Source organism: Vicugna pacos, chromosome 6 (assembly GCF_048564905.1).
Source record: "Vicugna pacos chromosome 6, VicPac4, whole genome shotgun sequence".
In the NCBI taxonomy this organism is placed as follows: domain Eukaryota; kingdom Metazoa; phylum Chordata; class Mammalia; order Artiodactyla; family Camelidae; genus Vicugna; species Vicugna pacos.
In genome coordinates, this window is record NC_132992.1 from 21784104 (window position 1) to 21805614 (window position 21511).

At 37.9% G+C, this 21511-nt stretch overlaps 1 protein-coding gene and 1 pseudogene across 5 annotated transcripts in view; one reads left to right on the forward strand and one right to left on the reverse strand.

Moving 5' to 3' along the window:
• Window positions 1–21511, forward strand: part of TTBK2 (tau tubulin kinase 2) — a 119736-nt gene that overhangs the window by 82574 nt on the left and 15651 nt on the right. For all 5 annotated transcript variants that reach the window (XM_072962600.1, XM_072962601.1, XM_006201706.4 and 2 more), the window contains 3 exons: window positions 10302–10459; window positions 16507–16723; window positions 19741–19952. In XM_072962600.1, coding sequence (XP_072818701.1) covers window positions 10302–10459; window positions 16507–16723; window positions 19741–19952 — 587 coding nt within the window. The remainder of the gene's footprint in view (window positions 1–10301; window positions 10460–16506; window positions 16724–19740; window positions 19953–21511) is intronic.
• On the reverse strand, window positions 4488–5060 carry LOC140696726 (rRNA-processing protein FCF1 homolog pseudogene; annotated as a pseudogene).

A 21511-nucleotide genomic window follows, 5' to 3' on the forward strand; every position in this document is an offset into this window, starting at 1 on the left:
ACAAATGTTAGGAAAATCGAATTGAATGTCAGTTTGCCTAATAGTCTCCTACTCAGGAAATGTAAGAAAAACCAGCTATCTTGAGTGCATAAATACTGCTTTCTGCCTGTTAAACTAAAGGTGAAGATGTTAGAATTATAATCAAGATTAAGGCAGATATTTATGAATACAGTTGACTGTCAGTATCTGTGGGAAGTTGGTTCCAAGACCCCCAGGATCACAGGTCCTCAAGTCTCTTATATAAAAATGGTATTATTCCAGAGGGAACTCTAATTCAAAAAGATACATGCACCCCAGTGTTCATAGCAGCACTATATATACAATAGCCAAGACATGAAAGCAACCTAAATGTCCATTGACAGATGACTGGATAAAGACATTGTGGTGTAATTATACAATGGAATACTACTCAGCCATAAAAAAGAATAAAATAATGCCATTTACACAACATGGATGGACTTAGAGATCGTCATTCTAAGTGAGCTAAGCCAGAAATAGAGAAAAATACCATGTGATATCACTCATATGTGGAATCTAAAAAAGAAAGAAAAAAAGGACACTATGAACTCATCTACAAAACAGAAACAGATTCTCAGACATAGTAAACAATCTTATGGTTACTGGGGAAAGAGAGTGGGAAGGGATAAATTTGAGAGTTTGAAATTTACAAATGTTAGCCACTGTATATAAAAACAGATTTAAAAAAAGTTTCTGCTGTATACCATAGGGAACTATATTCAATATCTTGTAATAATCTTTAATGACAAAGAATATAAAAACGAATAAATGTATGTATATGCATGACTGAGACACTGTGCTGTACAACAGAAATCAACACATTGTAACTGATGGTACTTCAATTAAAAAAACAAAAATATATAAAATGGCATTATTAATATTTGTAAATTATTAATGTTTGTGTATAATGCCATTTTATATAAGGGACTTGAGGACCCATGATAAGCATCCTTTTGTATACTTTAAATCATCTCTAGAGTGCTTAATAATACTTAATACAGTGTAAATGCTATGTAAATAGTTGCTGGTGTGTGGCAAATTCAAATTGTGCCCTTTGGCACTTTCTGGATATTTAAAAAATATTTTCGGTCTAGTTGGTTGAATCTGTAGATGCATAACCTGTGGATTGTTTTTATTGTTAGATTTTGAAAGATTATAGCAAGTATAAGAGACAAGTGCTGGTCCATGAATCTTCTCTGGTGATAAAACTTTATAGATCTACACATACACACAAACACATAAAACTGGTGAAATGTGATAAGCTTTGTATGGACTGTACCAATATCAATTTCCTGGTTTTGATACTGTGTTCTAATTATTTAAGATGTTACCAGTGAGGCAAACTGGGTAAAGAGGACTTCTTTGTACTGTTTTTACCATTTCCTATGAATACTTAAGTGTTTCAAATTGAAAGTTTAAAAAATTTGCCAGGCCAACATTTTCAGAAATGTAGATAGTGATAAAAACATTACATCCTGTTATTGCCACCTTATAATTTAAATAAGTCCTTTTAAAGTGTTTTGAGAAAGAGATATTTCTGAGGGGTGCCTAGGAAAATCTTATCAACCTTGAATTCTACCATAGGACTCCACTTGTAGGTGACACTGTTACTAGTTAATAGGAAACTAAGACAGCAGCATCAGACTGGGTAAAGAACAACCCTTGGTGCCTTTACCCATTATTATCACAATAATGACACACAGCAGTGTCACAGTAATACCTGGGTCGTCGCATTATCCCTGTCTTATGGAGACCTAGTTTAGACATGTTGCCTGTGAAAACCAGTGGTGGTGGAAGTGGTGTCTGAATCCATTTCTGACTGAGTCAAGAAGGCCCAAGTTCTTTTTAGTTTACCATCATGACTTCCTTGGAGAGGTGGCCACAAACACAGCAGGCACTGTTAAGTAAGTACCAACATGAGTGATTTATAAAATTGTAGTGAAAGAACTAAAAAGTTATATGAATATTATTCTCAGTAAATAATAGGATCCCATGATCCTGGCATAAGAATACAAGAAGTCTCTCTATTAGAGTGTCAGATTATGTTAGGAATCATTTAGCAAGTTGAGAAGACTAGTGAAACCCATAAACACACACACTGTTGGTGAGCCTGAAACTGAAATGTGTGTGTCAGCCACAGCGTTGCTGAAACCGGAGGATTTGGAGAGGACATCCAGAAACAATCCAGCTTCATTAGTCTTGTCAATATGCTTTCCAGGTTGAGGAATGGGTCCATTTATACAGCTATTACATCAGAATGCAGCAGGCTTGCCTTTTGCTTTGGGGGACTTGGAGCTGTTTTAAGATTCCCTGACTCTAATAACATTAGAGAGGATAAATTTTTCAGAAGGCATAGCTGGGCTGCTCATGAAGCAAACAAACAAGAGGCTGAGCAAGAGAATAACAGTGGGGACCTCCTATAAAATAAGGGGTCAGGGAAGGTCTCTTTCTAAAGCTTCCATTTAAGCTAAGCCCTAAAAGTGAGACTGTATTGGCCATATGAAGAGCAAAAACAAGAGGAGGACAGTTATAAGCAAAAGAAAGAACACGTACATAGGCTCTGATGTGAGGAAGGAACAGAAACGAGTGGCCAGAACGTGGTAAATGAGGGGAGAAAGTGGTTTGAGATGAGACTGGAAAGAAAGGCAGAGGCCAGGTGATACAGGGCCTTGTAGGCCTCGTTAAGGAGTTTGTATCTTACTCTAAATGCAACAGGAAGCCTTGCAAGTCTAATAAACAGGAGCATGGTGATCCAATTTGTGTTTGAAGAGGATTACTTTTGCAGTTGTGTGCATTCAAATGAGGCAGAGGAGAATTGGAGACTCTTAGGAAGGTGTTGAGAGAGGCTGAGCTATGCCTTGAAAAGAAAGAAATATTTATAAAATCAGTGTCTTAACACCACAAAGGTTTATTTTTTTGCTATATAACGGTGTAGTTAAGTTGGGCTGCTCTCTTAGGCATCTCTCAAGTGGTAACTTGAACATTCGGTCTCCACTCATATTCTGATGCTGCTGTCTTTAATATATGCTATGGCCTTTACAGCCATTGGGAAAGGGAAGAGAGAGTAAGGATGACCACTTAGGGCTTGTAAGACCAGGCCTGGAAGTGACCTAAACACTTTAGCCTACACCCTTGTGACAGAACGCATTTCCGTTGGCCCAGGTCTAACTACAAGGGAGGCTAGGAGATCGCATCTTCCCTTGTGGGCAGAAAGCAAGGAATGATGATGGTCTTGGACATAAGCAGTGGGGATGGAGAGAAATGGATGAATTCTTGCTCTACCCCCTTTAATGATCTCCTTTCATTCTCAGTTGTACTTATGTGATCCAGCTGTATTGGACCCCTCGATGCTTGCCTTGCCTGGAATGCCTGTGTTTCATTATACTGCTTGTCTTACGAAACTGAAAGCCCAACTCAGATCCAGTTTCTCCACAGTCTCCTCTGATTCGTTTCAGACCAGAGTGATTGCTTTTCCTAAACTCTTATAGCAGTACTGTGTCTCCTTACTAGATAAATTCCATTAGAGCCAGGACCTTGCACATTTATCTGTTTTCTTAAGAAATTAGCACAATGATAGGCATTTAATAAAAGTTTCCCAAATTGAATTAAATCTGCTTAATCTGATTGAATTAAATCTGCTTAATCTGATTATTGCTTCTGTTAAATGCATATTCTCTGAAAACAAGACTGTGTTTTGTTCACCTTTGCCTTCCTAGCACCCAGAATAGTAGGCATTTAGTGTATGTCTGAATCGGTGAATGGGTATTTGTAACTATAGAATACAAAAGAGTCACAGAACATCCATATTTACTTGACTCTGGTAAATTCAGCTACAGGATTCAGTATGCAGGAGATGGGACAATTTTAATGTGTCTGTGATCCTGCCTGCCCTTTGGCTCAGTTAGCCATGCTATTTGGTGTGGGTGATGGTGCAGTGCCCTGTAAATCCGCTGTTCCCTCAGTCCTCTCATTAACAACTTCCAGTCCAGTCATCCAGAATCAGGCTGCACTGAGTATGAGTATAATGTTTAAAAGAACAGTAATTTGGGGGGTGCATTATAATCCCTAAATGTAGGCAGCTTCATTCATATTCATCTGAAGAAATAGAAGTCTCTCCCAATGCTAGAGGAAAAACTAGCTGTGTTGCACCTAGTGCAATACCTTCCTGTACTTTATGGGCATCTCAAGAGACTTTCAAGGATAATTTCAACTTTATACTGTTCTTGCCTTGCCTGCTGTACAGTCAGGCCACTCAAGATGGCTGTTCTCTTGCTCTTTGTACATCCCCTGCTCGACCAGTCCCTGCTAATCCTTAGGCCAGAACGGCTCCAACTGCTACTTTGTTTGTTGGATTGTTTGTTTGTTTGTTTGTTTTTCATGCTATAGCATGTTTAATGAACTGGCAAAAGAGAAAGTTGATCGAAGGAAGGCAGAGAAACTTTGTCTTTTAAAAATTAGAACCAAGGGACTCAGTCATCATCTGGCATCCATTCAGTGTTGTACCTATAGTTAGAAATGTCCATGATGGGGACTCCAGGGATCTTCCAGGTTCTTTGTTTAAGGTACTGGTCAGATGTGGCCACAATGTAACAGTTGTGCTGAGCACTCAGCAGTCATCTGTGTAGGTTCCTTTGTGTGTGCATGGTAATCATTCAGATCTCAGATCCTTGGTGATCCTTAGAACCACTTAATAACTTCTGCCTCAGCTTCTTAATTTCAGCCATTACAGTCAGTTGTACAAGGGATACAGTTGGCATACAGATTTCATCACTGACTGCACTAAGTTCAGTTTGGCTTTAATGGAAAAGTTAATAAAGTTGATATCAACCAAGGTGTGGTAAGGTGGGCCCAGCTGTGTGTTGTATTGGAATAATAAGCAGGAAGGGTGTTGGGGGACTTCTCTTTCCTTGAGTGCACTGGGATCTTTTCTTTCTTTTTTGGTTTTAATCTATCCTTTTCTTTACTGACAGAACTGTTAGGAGCCTCTGATTTCTGAGACTAAGCATTCGCTTCATGATCGCATACTTCCAGGTTTTCTTTTGCTTCCCCTTGATATAGAAATCTTAGAGTTACAACAGCTGGAAATACATTACATCTTCTTGAGTCCTTTTCCTTTTGTCCACTTCCTTCCCTTCTTCCCTCAAATATGCAGTTCCTCTTACTCTTTCTGCCCACTCCCTACAGCATAATAGGCACCACTCTACGCAGTTGAAGAGCTAAGATCCAAATGAAAATAAGCAAGGGGAAAGTGGAGGAAATTTGACCAAGGGCCACTCCCTAAGTCTCTGTCTCAAACGTGGTTTGACAACGACCCTTCTTGGACCCTGCTCTTTCATCATCCACCTGCTAGTTTTTCAAAGGGAAATATCTGCCCTTGTGATGGTCGTTAATCTGAGGGGCTGTGAGGGACTTGCCTCAGCTGCTGGTTTCCCTGGTAACTGATGAGCCAACCTGAGGTCAGTTCCCCCTATAAACGGTATCCTCCTCCTCCCCTGAGTAGCAAAGATTGCTGCCTTGTCCTGCCCGCTGTCTGCCAACGCAGTGGGGTGTTGCTCCAAGACCCTTTTGCTGCAGATTTGTAAGATCCCCTGTCCAGTAAATTGTTGATGTCTCTGTTGCTGACTCTGGACTCTCTTCCATCTCAAGTCTGGGTTTGCAGGCCTACAGGGTGCAGCCCAACAGCTGCGGACTGGCTGTAGCTCTTATGTAGTGGAAATAGCACTGCACTTAAAAGACCTGTTTCCTTTGTTGCTTTGCTGCATGCTGCTTGTATGGCCTTTCGAAACTTATTTTCTTGTCTGTGAAATGGTGAAAATACCTACTCCACAGTGTTGTTATGATTTTAATGAGATAATTGTGAGAATGTTTTGTAAACTGTAAAGCAAAACGTAAGCAGGTTTACATGCACCTCAGTGAAACTGCATTTGTTCATAATTATCCCACTTTTCTTTGTTTTTGTATTCTACTCAGCGTTACTTCTGTGTTAATAGAACTTCTGTTTCCTTTATGCTGCTTTGTCCTGTTGAGGCAAAAAGAAGATGTTGCTTACCTTTCTCTCCTAGCTTTTTATGGGGCATTAAGAAGCTTAGACACTGCCAGTTTACCTTGTGGGCTGATGAGCACCTGAAAGAGATGACATTGGCATCAGGCAGCTCCATGGCTGAGCAACCATGCTACCTCATGCTGCCTCTGGTCTGCTGGGGCAGCCGACTAGGGGCATCCCTGAGTTGCCCTAGTATCTTGATATAAATGGTAAAACAGCTTTTTTTAACTCATTGTCTTTATATAATCTCTCTTTTTTTGGTTCTGTTTTCCAAAGGATGGGTGCAGTGCAATTTTTCCCCGTTTACCAGTGGTGCTAAAAATCCCCTGGAAGAGGAGGGGAACCTAGAACATGTGTGTTTCTTTCTTCAATTTTATATACTTATCACTGAAGTGAGGCAGTTTGTGTTGCCATAAATAATCTATCTTTGCATCAGCCGAGCCAACATTGCCATTGTGTTCTGGTGGTTAAGTGCTCTTTACTGATCCATTAATTTACTATCTATTAACTGAGATTTCAGGAATCAGGATTCTCAGTTCTCAATATCACATTACAAATAAATCTTGTTTTTGCAAAGACTGAACTTTGTCTACGTTCTCTTTGGAAGGGCAAACTGGAATTTCATATGGAGGTAAATGTGATAAAGCTATTGATTGCATTTGTGCTAAGAATAAGAGCGAGTGCTTCCCTAAGGCATTATGTATATGTCAGATGATATGGCCATAAAGAATAAGAGTGTACCAGGTGGTAGGAGCTAGCACCAGGCATTTCTGTGGAGGACTACACATGCTTACGTATACATTAATTCATTTGAGATAATGCACTTTTGTTGGCTAATTTTTTTCTCATTATTAAAAGTAATACATAGTCATTATAGAAGTTTGGAAGTTACAGAAGAGTAGAAAATCAAATTATTCAGAGTCTCATTACCAAGACATAGTACCTGATTTTTACATACTTTAATGTGTGTTTTAAATAAACTGTTTTTAAAAATCATTTTATTGTGTATCCCATTAGAATTGGAATTAAGAAAAACAGACTACCTCTCATTCATAAGTGAAGTAGAAGGGAAATTGACACAAATAATGAACAACACTAGCCATATAAAAAGTAATACCGCATTGTTGCCTGTGCAGACTTTTCTCAGGTCCTCCTTCGTCTTTTCTCCCTCCCTGCGCCCCCCCCACCCCAAGTCTCCCTCCCTCTTCACTTCCTTACTTCCATTCAAGGAAGATTGACCTTCCTGATGATGATATGCTTCTGGTGCTTTTCATACTGTTTAACCAGTTTCTCCTAGTGCGGCAGAGTATGAGCATGTTTCTCAGGAGGTCTGGGAGCAGTCTTAAAGTGTCAGCCATAAGTCCAAAACTGTTTTGCATTCTCTTGATTTATCCCAAATGCTCCTATGAATTTTGCTTTCTAACTTCTTTGTGTTCATCTTATTATAAAATATCACATTCAGTGTCTTGCCTCTGAGTCTAGGAAGCTGTGCCACATTTATCAGGTGACTTTAAACTCTCTTCGGCATGTGGCTGCATCCCCTGGAGGTGCATGTTACCCTAATTTGAGAAACCTGGAGTCTTTACAGGAGTTTGTATTTTCTAAGAATATATTATTAAATAAAAGAGGTAAAGAAGTTTGATACATACTAGTCATCCTCAATGCAGAGATATGAATCATGTCTTCCGAGAGTAAGTGGCAGAATCATCTGGAAGATTTTTTCAGATTTTGCTCTGCCCCCTTTTCAGTTTGTGAATTACTGCACAGTGAGCTCCTGTTCTGATTGGAAAGTGTTTTAATCCTCAGGGGTATTGGGGTATAAAAAATGATGAGGACCGCAAGTTTTATTTATTTACACATACATATGTATGTGTCTGTATATATATATATGATTTCTAAGGTGAATGACTTATGTTGTTCTCAGACCTATTTGAAAGAGTAACTGAATTGAGTTTTCTGGTTTTATTATTTATTTTAGCCAAATGTGATATAATGAATTCAGTTACAAAAAAAAAATAATAAAGTCCCTGACTCATCCTGTTTCTACTATCCCAGAATATTGAAGTTTAGGATTTAGAGCCACCCTGGTCCTGAATTGGAAAATTATTTGGCTACAATAACAATATTTTGCTCTTTAAAGTATCTGCAGAGCTCTAATTCGTCTGGCCGCTTGTTCCCAGTAGGGTGCCTTTAGTGCGTCAGTGCTTTTAGCTTTCCGTTTCTTTTGTTCTGTGCCCTCCATCCTTCTGTCTCCTGCTGTTGGTCTCAAGTATCACCATCATAGTAACTGTTTCTTATTTGGGGCCCAATGGCATATGCTACATTTTCAGAGACATTCAATACTATGATAAATGTAAGAAAAGAACTCTATGATAAAAGGACATCTGGCAATAAAAGCTGTTTAGGATCGTCCCTATTGCCACCCAGTACGGGCAGAGCATTTAGCAGCAGCAGTCTGATTGCTCACACAGTGAGGCAGATGCTGCCTCATGGGTAGGGAGACAAGCATCTCTCTGAGAACCTATGAGAGCCTTTCTTTCCAGAGTCGGGAGAGCAGTCTAAGGTTTGCCTCTTCAATTCTCATGCGTGGAGTTTCAGTCTATTTTCCTTACCTCCTTTATGTTTTCTACAGCCCTCAACCTCTGACAATTTGGGGAAGTCTTAAGTTATAACGTGGATAACTTAACATTAACAAAAATATGACTTAAGTGAGAATTTCCAGGTTTTATAACTATGCCTTTTACAATTTCTTTTAGTTTTTTAGTTTCCTTTTCTGCATTTATTATTTTTTCTTCCGGACTCAAACAAAAGGTAAGGCCATGTGAATCTTTCAATATTATGACAAATAAACGTTTTTTCTGGAGTTGTTTTTAGAGTACTGTTGAAGAGTTCTGCAGCCATAATTCCGTCGTGTTTGTTTTTTTTCCCCACACCACCAAGCAATTCTCTGACACCAGCTGGGTTCCTACAATTCAACTAAATTCTGACACTATCTACCCAGAGATAGATAGCATCAGATTCCACGGGTTAAGGACTCATTCCCACAAGACTGCCCTCTACTTCAGATACATTCCTAAGTCCTGGTTGTCCCCGCTGCTTGTGACCAACTGCCTAAAAATTAGAGGTTCCCACGACTACCTTCTTGGGTTTGATTAATTTACTGCAGTGACTCACAGGCCTTGGGAAACCAGTGTTCTCACTAGATTACCAGTTTATTGCAAAAGATATAACTCAGAAACAGCCAGATGGAAGAACTGCATGTAACAAGGCATGAGAAAAGGGTGTGGTGCTGCTCCCCGACTAGTCTCCTCACTGGTCCTCTGTTCATAGCACCCCCATCACCCTCCCTGTTGGTGGCATCTGTTCTCCACGTCATAGCCAGAGTAATCTTTTTAAAGCCTGAAGCAGGCCTTCATAAAATCCTCCAGTGAAGAAGTGCTGATTTCAGGACTGGGTTGGGAAATGCGTAAGATGAATCTCTGAGGATAACAGAGTAAGAGAGATGATGAGATTTTAATCCAGTTTTAATCATAAAATTGAAGATATTGCATACTGTCAAATAGTAAAGGGAGATCTTTGTGAGCTCTTTCTAAGATAACACCTCACTTCTGGAATTTAAAGGCAAAAAATGAAATTATATATAATACAAATCAAATAATAGGGCAGATTTCTTTTTGATATTTATGTGTATGCACATACACAGTTTAAGAATTTTTCAGACCCACAAAAAAATTTGAAGAAAGCACAGTGAATTTCCATTTACCCCTTAACCTGGATATATCAACTGTTAATACTAGTCATCTTATTTAAATTGAACCATATAAAAATCCCCCTTTTAGACCAAAAAGAAAAAAAAAAAAGATCTCGTAGATGGTTGAAACTGAATGCACACATATACTACAACACACATTTTCTTTTGCCAGACTATCAGAAAGTAGGTTTGTTTTTTTGTTTGTTTTAGAAACTAGGTTTTAGATGTGACACTTCATTTTTTTATCTTCCAAGAACAAATACAGTATCCTACATACTACAAACCAGTACCTCAACTGAGAAAAAATCAGTATTAATTGAATATCATCATTCGTATATAGTCCTCATTCAGATTCACCTATGTGTATCATCAGGTTTTTTAAAAAAAAAATTGCACTACTAAAGTAAGAGTCTGGGGTGTGTATTCTTATAGAATAAAGTCACTGTGTTTACTGTTGACTTACTGTAGTTTTTTCCTTTTGTGGTTTAGCTTCTTACATCCGTGTTTGACAACAGCATCAAGACCTTTGGAGTAACTGAGAGTGAGCCTTTCGACTGGGAGAAGGCTGGAACTGATGGCTCCCTCACAACCACCACCACTTCTACCACCCCTCAGTTGCACACCCGCTTGACCCCTGCGGCCATCGGGTATGTCCTAAACAGATGGTTCAGCAGGTTCTTTCCTGGATGCACTGTATTACCGGAAATGTCTTTTATTTCATCCAGATTCCCTTAGATGATCAAATGCTAAGACACGGGGATGCCTGTGGATTTCCTTCAGTTAACATTGCTCTTGTGCATATATTTGTTTAGATTTACTTTTCTTAGAAAGTACTTCCAGATTATACTGTGAACTGGGAGCTTAGAGATTGTGTGACTTATTGATGTCAAATTTACAGTGGGTTTTCTTCAAAATGAGAAGGGGCTTTTGTTACATTTACTACTGAAGAATATATGAGACCCTGGAAAGAACAAGCCACAACTGTATCTAACTATACTGTGCTTAAGATTAGTGGGAGCAAAACACATAGCTTTTTCCTCTTAGGAAAGTGACTTCATTTTCAAAGTGTATTAGGAGGAGGTTAGTGTGTTGTCATCTTCTTGGTCTTAGGTTTTTCCCCTCTATATGCTTTCTATTTTATTTTTTTAATTTTTGGGGGGGATTGTCTTTTTTTTTTTTTCCTTCTGACCTTTATTTTCACCTGCTCTGGTTACTTTAAACAGTTTGATTAAAGAAAAAGTAAATAGGGGAAAAATCATCATATAATGAGCTAATTGGGATATTTTATTTCTAATCCATTGCTTTGTTTTTATAATGAGATGGGATAACTGGAGCTTATTGAATCAGAAAAGCTTACATGGACTTATATAACTGGAGATATTCCTGATTGGCTAGTCTAAGAGTTCTTAAATGTGAGTCCCTGACTTGCTACAATAGAATCACCACAGATGTTTGTTTGAAATATCCATTCATAGGATTCACCCCAGACCTACTGAATCAGAATGTCTAGGGGTGTGGGACAGAAGTCCATACGCATCAGCTGTTTCTCATGCATATCTGAGTTTGGGACCTGCTGCCCTACTCCAGCCACCCCATTTTACAAATGAGGAAATAATCCTAATGCTGAGTGAATCATCCAGCTTTATATAAACATTAGTGACAGAGCTGGAGCCTATGTAGAAATTTTGATTCTTGTTTTTCTGCTTTTGTCTTTCTTCTCCTTTGATTGTTGTTAGAAATAAGTCTCAAACTTGAAAAATCCAGGACTTCAGGTAGCTGAAGTCAATGAAGACATTTTAAGTTTCCATCTCCCAATGTTTTTTCCTAAAATAAGACAAAAATAACAAGAAAGGAAAAATAAAACTACACAAAAAACTATGTCCTCAGCATAATTTGAAGACAAAGAGTACCCAGTTCAAAATAACAGCAAGTAAACAGAGAAAAACAAAACACTAAGGCCTTGTATAATATCTCTTATGCTCCTGCCTCACCAAACCCTGCCACAAGGCTTACTCAAGGCAGATCAGTAAAAACTGGGGAAGGGGAGAGTTAGCAATGAGACTTATGGTTGATCTTAAACCAACACCAGAAAGACTAAACCCATCCAAAGAATGAAAATATTAAAAAGTGTCCAGGTGGATCAGATCATGAACTACAGGGAGGTAAAAACATGCATGATTCAAAACACTGAACTTCTAAGGAAGAAAAAAGACAAAAAGAAAGAGAGAAATGCCCTTTGTCAGTTGAGTGGTGAAGGAAAAAAAACATGGATCTGTTTGGGTTCAATCAGGCAAGAGAAACGACGTAGTAATTTGAACAGGGAGAGATGATGCGAAGAATTATTACCTATAATATGACATTGGAATAACATGGGACTGAAGTAGAGAGAACTGTAAAGAGTAGAGGAATAGTAAATAGAAAATGTAATTCCTACTCCTAGGGCTGAGATTAAGCATCCAGAGAGGAGCTCCCTTAGCCCCCACCCCAGGGCTGAGTTCTGACCTTGTTGGAGAGGGTATGCCCTCGCTCTTTGGATGGCAGGGAAGTCCTTCTAATGCCACTCTGGTAGAATATGCTGAAAATCTGCTCTCTGGAACTTGATGGAAATCTCTCCTCGGGGGTGCTAGAGAAAGTGATCTACTGGAGGTGTCTCAGTAGAGTCACTCTGCTCCAAAACTTCTGGTTAGTGGGGATTGCTCTAGGAAAATATTGGTTGCTGCTGTCTGTGTACTGCAGGAGACAGCTGCTAGGGAAAGCCACACATGCTGGCGAAGCTTGCCATGCTGCACACTGGAACCTAAAGCAAAACTCTTTCCTCCTCCTGTCTCTCCAGTGCCAGCTGGAAAAAGATTTAAAGGGCACAGATCCACTTTCACAGAATAGGTAAAAGGGATGAATCTGGAGCTGAAAGGTAGTAAATTAATAATTACAGAGGAAGAAAAGGGGATATAAATTTAATTACCTGTAAGAAAAGAGAACTATAATTATAAAATACTGTAACAGAGTTAAAACCAAACATATCAGTCATAGCAGTAAATATGCATGGGCATATTTATTAAAAGAAAAGGATTTTTAGTTTGGTTTATGTAACTGTATGCACATGTTGTATATAAGAGATACACCTGAAAAAAAAAAAAGTTTCTGAAAGGGTTGGACAACGATGTACCAGAAAATTGGAAGCAGAAGAGAATAATGATCTTGATACCAGACAATGTAGAAGTCAAGCTGAAAAAAGCATTTAAAGTTAGAAAGATGGAAGGGTACTTTTTAATGCTAAGTGCCACAGTTTGCATGTGGGACTAGTGTTTATTAATATTTAGTCACCAGAATCACAGCAGTCATCTTTAGCAAGCAGCAACTGTGGGAGATTCAAGGAAATAAAGAAACACACTAGTAATTGGAGATTTTAATATATAACTCAGTTCTAGTAAACAAAGAATAAGAAATAGAAGACAAACAGTGTGATCAGTAAGGTAGATCTTAGGCATATTTTTCAATATCTACACTCTTATAATAGAGATTGCACCTTCTGCTCAAGTGCTCCTGGAACATTTACAAAAATTGACCATTTGTCAGGTCACCAAGAAATATGTAAATAGTTCTATAAGGTAGAAACATTATACTATCTGATCATACTGCACTTGGGCTAGAAATAACTAACAAAGAACAAAAATATTAAAGGCCCTTCCACCTGGAAACTTAAAAACCTTCTATTAAACTACTCTTCAGTGAGAAGGAAAATACAAACTGAAGTTATAAGAAAAATAATGATAATTTAAAAACTGCGTGTTGGAATCTGTGGGATACATTTAAAGCCAAGATCAGAGGAAAACTGACGGCTTTAAATAAGGAGGTACATAATGTCAATATATTTTACTAACAGTGATATTAATGTTGATAATCTGGTTAAGGTGGTATTAGATTTCTCCATTGTAAAGTTACTATTTTTTTCCCTTTGTAAGTAGTAAGTATCTTGTGGGAAGATATTTTGAGGCTATTCAGATAAACTTATTTTTCATCATGTTTGCCTACTAATTGTAGCATCCATCTTGCCTGTGAACTATTAGGCCCACAAACCTACCAGTTACTAACTGGCCCTTTGAGAAAAAGTTTACTTACCTCTGAGTTATCTGTTTGAAAATGATATGGTAGAATACCTGGAAAGCCCTACAGAATGAGTGTTAAAGAGAAAAAATGATAATTTATGTCCCAGAAAGTAAGTTCAGGAGAAGGTAAGAATCAGCAAACCTTAACTGTTTACTAAGGGCCAGATAGAAATTTATGGGCTCTGCTGTCTGTCACCACTGCATTGCCACTATAGTACTAAAGCAGCCATAGGCAGTATGCAAATGAATGAGCATGCCTGTGTACCATACACTTTTTTTTGCAGAAACAAGTGAGCAGGCCAGATTGGGCTCACAGGCCCTAGTTTGCTGGCCCCTGCCTTAGATGTTGGGGAAGGGCATATGGAAGGGATGTCCGGTCTTATTGTGACTCTTGACATCCATCCAGTTCTTCCATATATCTCGTTAATTTTTTTTCTTTTCCCTAATCTGCTTCTGTAATTGATACCTTGCCTGTAAACAGACCTTATGCTAATAATATTCTCACATATATCTTTCTCACTCATTCCTGGGAAAGAGTTCTTTCTTTCCATATCTCAAACTCCAGATTTGGATCAGAGTTATAGGAGAAGGAAGAAAATAGTAATTAAGTAAGGAATGAAACTAGGAATAAATGCAGAGAGAAACCGGAGTCATGTGGGAGAGAGCCTGTGTGGAGAAGATGGAAGCGTCCCTTAAAGTGTGTGGTATTATACTGAAGAACATGCTGTAAGAGGGAAACTTGGGTAGAGTAAAAATAGAGTCAGTTTCACAGGTGGAGGTGTGGTTTGTCTCCTGAGGGGTGGAAGAAGGGAGCGCCAAGGAATCGGGGTAATTGGAAAGAAGCAGACTAGTAACTAGGCATAGGGAAAAAAGGATTTGGAAGAACACTGAGTGATTAAAACGGGGGAAGGAATGTGGGGCTGTTAGACTGAACTTCCTGAATTCAGAATCCCTCCTTTTGCCATTTCCTTTCCTCAGGAATAGAGGGAATTCTTTCAATAAACATTTAAGTTACCACATAGCACGTATATGTTAGTGTCCATTATAATTCCTCACATCAGTAAACCAATTATATTGAACTTACAACTGAAAAATGTATCTCTTTAGTAGTCTATTCATGAACTTGAATTACTTTTATAATAAATCCTTTCATTTGAAGTGTTTTAGGCCAAACTACCTTTCACTGTGTTCCCAGGGTCAGACCTACAGTGAGTACTTTACAAGATTTTTTTCCTGGGACCCATTATCAGAGCTTTACCAGATTAGCACTGACCCCAGTAGAGAGGAGTGGTAGTGAAGGTCATCAAATCAGGTGGAACAAGTCCCTGACAAATCACTGATCTTTGTTCTCACAGCATGACGTATATATGACACCTGGGCCAAGGTGTAACCATTGCCCTTAGAGTTCCCTGAGAAGATGCCTGTTTTCATAATAATTGTATGTGTTGTCATAATCTACTAAAGACTGTATTTTTCTATTTTTAGATGGTGCAGATCACTCTAAGAAAAGGTTTCATTGTGTGCTAAATGTGTTCAGTCAGCAATGTTCAAAAAAACAAATAAACTAGTGTGTAGAGTGAATTACAGAACATCAGCACTGGCAGGGGCCTGGTCACTTAGTGAGTGGTAACTGACAACTAGAAAAGTCCCTCATGGGTGAGAAGTCCAAGGGAGAGGTGACCAACCATGGGAATAGGACATGAAGTTACTTTGAAAGAATGCACAGACAAGTGCTAATTAATACTTCCTACTTTGTTCCTGGTCATTTCATAAAGAACCATGTGAACTGTATAATTGCAGAATTTCTAGTTTCCCCTAGAAGGCAAGAATATCCTTTCTCCTCTGTGTCCCTAGGGCCTTGCTTTTAAGTAGGTACTCAGTAAAAAGTCTGTAAATGAAAAAGCAAATGCATATTTCACACTATTGAAATAACATAACTGATTGATCTGATACCTGCTTAAATCACGATGACACATTTTTCTGTTTATAGTGTTTGTTCTCTAAGAAAAATGGGTAAAGAATAAAAAATACTAAAATTCACAGACTTCTTGGAAAATAGACAAAATGTTTCTAACTTTTAAAATGATTATTAAATCAGTGAGTTTAAAATTTTTTTCTCTTTTATTGAAGTATATAGTCAGCTTACAATGTTGTGTCTGTTTCTAGTGTACAGCATAATGTTTCAGTCATACATACACATACATATAGTTGTCTTCAGATTCTTTTTCATTATAGGTTACTACAAGATACTGATATAGTTCCCTGTGCTATACAGTATAAACTTGTTAATCTATTTTATAGATAATAGTTAGTATCTGCAAATCTCAAACTACCAATTTATCCCTTCCCACCCCCTTAAATCAGTGAGTTGTTACATCAGAATCTGTATTTTTAAATCAGCTTGAAAATTCTGTTAATCAAAATGTAGTTTAATTCTGCAGAATTGGCATGCCCTAAGTTTCTGAGGTTTTTTGTTTTGTTTTACTCCCTTAATTATGTATAGACTTCATCATTTTAAACCCAGAAACAAAACATAGGATAGTCTCCTAGTAATTTTTGATTCTGATTTTTTAACCCCTCATTTTCAGAATTGCCAATGCCACACCCATCCCAGGAGACTTGCTTCGAGAAAATACAGATGAAGTGTTTCCAGATGAACAGCTTAGTGATGGGGAAAATGGCATCCCTGTTGGTGTGTCACCAGATAAATTGCCTGGATCTCTGGGACACCCTCGTCCCCAGGAGAAGGATGTCTGGGAAGAGATGGATGCCAACAGAAATAAGATAAAGCTTGGGATTTGTAAGGTGTGTATTTCTTGCATAGTAAGTGATAGCTCTCTATGTGCTTATGATTTTTCTCCTATTGGTGTAGCAGAGTATCATGATTCTCAGTTTTGAATGAGAAGTAGAACGTTGTATTGCTAATTACTTACATATTTGTAATAACAACATTTTGGCTAATTTTGCCCATAACACTCAGGAATGGACACCAAAAGTTAATCTTCATCTTGTATTTTGTGGAAAAGAAGAAGGTAGTTTAAAAAAAAAACCAGACGCTGAGACCAAGAGACACCTGAAGAACAGAAGTTAACTGTCTTTCCAAATAAAGTGTCAAGACTCTGGGCTCCTTCCTTAGGGTAGATCAGTGGAGCTCTGGGGTTACTCATTGTGAAAACTGTCTCCAGTGGAGGTAGGAAAATGAGGGTTGGAAGTGGAAAGCATCAAACTGGTCATGAGCTGATAAAGTGGATGTTGAGTAAGTAACATGATTTTTTCTTCATTAGGATTGTAAGCAGGGCCACTTGTAAGTATGAGGAGAGACTACGATTTCTGAATCAAATGGTTTTGAATAATCTTGGGGTAGATCATACCAAGTTTCTCTTTGATCTTACTGTTTCCTGTCATTTCCATTTTCTTGGAAGATAAAATGCAGATAAATGGCATGGAAGGGCAATGAATTACAAATCAGTTTTTGTTGCTTCCTATGCTTTTATAAGTTTAGCTGGGAGGGAGATTAAATTTACTGGTGTAAAATAAAACTGCTGCCTCGTATCTGTTAACATGATTTTCAGTTGGCTAGCCCCACTTTATGAATGGGAAAGATATCTTGAAAAGAATTTTCTGTGATTACTTCTGAGGAGCTTGGCCTATCTTTGGACAATATATACTGTATTGTTAAACTATATAGTTAAAAAAATTAACAGCATATACTTTGAGTCATGGGAGTCAGAGAGTCATTTGCATAAACATTCTCTGCATAGATGTGATATGCTGCCCTGTGGTCTGGCTGCTGAATAAGCACTATCTGGACCCATAGTAATCAGGAATAAATAATGAAAAGTAGTTAAGAAATCAGTGTCTGATTTTTGTGATGTCAACTATGGCTTTCTTTATGGCACCAGGAGCAAACTGTTCTGATAGTAAAAGTCTCTTGAAACATTCTCAGTAGTCAGCCCATATGGGTGCTTGTGTATGTGACAGAGTGAAATGATAGTTGACATAGGCCTTAATTACTTTAGTTTTCTGTCTTTCACATGTTATCATTAATCTTTATTTAGTTCTCTTCTATTTTTTAATTCCTTCCTATTAAAAAAATACGTAGATTACTAGTGGTGGTGTTCTTTTATACAAGTAATGTTTATATAGATTTTTCATCGATGTTTACCATTTCCTTACAATTTTGGAAGTCCTGGGCTCATTTTTCTTTCTGAAATACTCCCTTGAGAAGTTTTCTTTAGTTAACATCTTTTGATAGAGGACTCTTTCCATTTTCACTTGGTTGCAAATGTATTTCAGCCTTACTTTTTAAAAAATACTTTATGCTGAATTCAACATTTTTGATTGACAGCTATTTTTCTTCTGTCTTCCATTGTTAGTGTTAAGAGGACTTGTTTTTTTGGAGGGTTTTCTGTTTGTTTGTTTTGTAGATAATCATTTCCGAGCTACTTTGTAGCTTTTCTCCTTGTCTTTGGTATTCTGAATTTTAACTACAGTGGGTCTAGGCGTGTGCATGTTTCTTTTCATCCTGCTTGGGATATCTTACATTTCCTAAATCTTTGAGTCACAATTTTTTATCAGCATTGGGAAATAAATAGCCATTCTCTACCTAAATATTGCCACCTCTTCATTTCTGTTCTTTGTTTTTGGAGCACCAATTAAATAAACATATATTAGGTCTTTTTATTCTGTCATATCACTTAATATCATTTTTCATATTTTTTTCTTGCTGTGCTTCGTTCTAGGTAATTTCTTTTGCTACACCTTTTTCATGAGTTCATAACTTTGGCCTTTTATGGCTAATTTTCTGTTTAACAACTTAATTGATTATTTATATTAAATTCATCAGTTAATTCCAAGTAATCCTTTGTTGATCTTTGTGATAATGACCTTTATTTATTTAAGCATTTTATGCATAGCTGTTCTAGATCCTGTACCTGAACAAATTTGATATTTGATGTCTTTGGGAGTTACAAAAATTTATTTTAAATTATTATAATAATTTCTACACTGACTCTTCGTGATGGAGGCATGCCTTCTCATATGTTTGACTGTCTTTAGTGTTGTACTCATTGATTAATAATTGATGTAAATCCTGTAGACCTAAACTGGGGACTGGGGAAACCTTTCTTCAGAGAAGATTATCTTCTGCTTCTGCTAGTAGCCAGAGTGTACCCCCAATTTAAGTCCAATTGGGCATCTTCTTGAGGGTCTCTAATCAGAACAGATCTCTCAGACTGCCCTCCCTCACCCTACTGCTGTTGTAAGACTTAATTTTCCTAATAATTGTTCTGCTCTAGGCATCTGTCCTTAGGCAGCCCCACCCCTCTGGGCTGCTCAGGCTCAGCCTCCTTCTGCTCCACCCAGCTCCTTACTGTTCTAGCTCTAGTTTTCTTGCTGTTTGTGTTTTAGAGAGGGAATGAGTCAGAGTATTCAGGCTTGGCGACCTCTCCTGCCTCTTATAAGACCACTTATATCTCAAAGAGAACATCCTCTCCAGATTTTCATTTTAGTTTAGTGGAATAGGCTTCTGCAAGCATCTAGTTAAACATAATATGAAAAGCCACTGTAGTTAAATGTTTCTAGTCTGTTTATCTTTGCATCAAAATACAAAAAATTAAAAATACTGAAACTGAGAATAAAGAAAATGTATTTAATAAAGGTTTAACAGACAAGTATATTATGAATTAAACTAGCTAAAATATCCTAATCTTCAGAAAAATCATTCTCATCGTTTGCTTGTATTATTTTGAGAGACTTCAATGAGTCCTACTATGTATAGTAACTGGAATGTTTTGCATGGTTTTCTTTTATGTTTTGTCTAGGCTGCTACTGAAGAGGAAAACAGTCATGGTCATGCAAATGGTATTCTGAATGCTCCAAGCCTTGGTTCACCAATTCGTGTCTGCTCAGAGATTACTCAGCCAGACAGAGATGTTCCATTGGTGCGAAAGTTACGTTCCATCCACAGCTTTGAGCTGGAGAAACGTCTGGCGCTGGAGCCAAAGCCAGATGCCGACAAGTTTCTTGAGACCTGGTATAAAATAGTTTTTTTTTTTAAGCAACTAAGATACTATTATTACTATATTTCTGTTACATAAAGTCTTTTAAGTAAGGAATTCTTACATTTTTGTAGCACTGATTTGATAAAGCTGCCATCTTCATCCATGTTTTTAATTATCGTCCTCACTCTTAATGTGACTTGTCTTCTAATACTGTACCAAGTTCTGTAACATAGAGCCTTTGGCTTTGGGAGCTGAGCAGTGGGAGCTGGTAACTCCATAACACTAGGTTAAGTGAACATTTTGAAGTGATTTTGTTTGGAAGATCTCTTTTATTGGAATGAAGAAGATGCAGTGTCGCATTAGAGAGGGCATGATAAAGGTGGCATTATGCAAGAAGAAGAGGGGATACATGAAGTAGGGAAAAAAGTAATTCATATACAAGAGATAAGTAGTTCAATTTAATGAAGACCTTCAATGAATAAGTGCTGCAGGAAAAACAGACGTCAATGTTTATCATTCTACCTATAAAGAAGGAAAGATGAAACGTTAGAGAGCTCAGCGATCTACTTCAAAAGAAGGAAAGGGGGAACTTGAGAGAGCTATGTATAGGTATCAACAGTAGTTCGTGGTCTCTAACTTTGATAACAGAAGACTGAAGTGAAACTTTAAAAAGAAGTTGGGATATATTTATGAATTATAGAAAGCTTTAATAATATTAAGACCTGAGTGACTTTAATAATAGTCACATCCTTCAGTGTACATCCCTGGTGGCTACTATGGGTAATTAAATATGAGGTTAGAAGGACCATATATTTGACTAACATAGTAGTTACTGTGTCTGAAGACAATTCTGACGTCGTCCAATCTAGCTTCCAAAACAGTACTACATAGCCATGTGTTCTTCCTCACATGGTAATCATTCAGTTCTGCAGTTACGTGATGTAAGCTTGTGTCTCCATGTTGATATGATCAAAAGGATGGACTGGGGTTTGGGCAGTGTTTAAACATTTTCAGTTGTGCATTAGATTGGGAATGAATATTAAGTGTTATAGGGATAAAAGCTTAGTTTGGGGAAGAATTAGTCTGACAGTAAAGAATGGAACCAAAAAGAGAATCCATGCTGAAGGAAGAGCTGAGCTGAGAGGTAAGACAGTTGAGAACAGAAGTACTCAAAGAAAATGAACTCAAGCCAGAAGCTAGAATGAATAAGGAGCAGTTGATGGAATTGAAGCACCTAATTTACAGACTTAACTAGAGGAACAAGTGTATTCCTTAAACTGCTTCCCTGCAGATGAGCTCAGTTCTCAGAAGCCAGTGCAGCGAAGTACCACCAGTAATATTATTGTCTGCCCCGCATAGGGATTTATATACGATATCAACTGCCTTTTAATCCAGCAAAACTGAAAATACATCCTGAAGCTTCCCCCTAACCACCGAGACCACCTCCTACCTCCTATGTGGAGCTCTTTGTGCAAAGTAGTCTGGGTGTGGTTGAACAGGTACAGTACCTTCTCATCTTAAAAGCTCTGCCTTTGGAGGAGTTTTCTTGAATGAGTATACATTTACACACCTCTCTGAAGACAAAACAAAT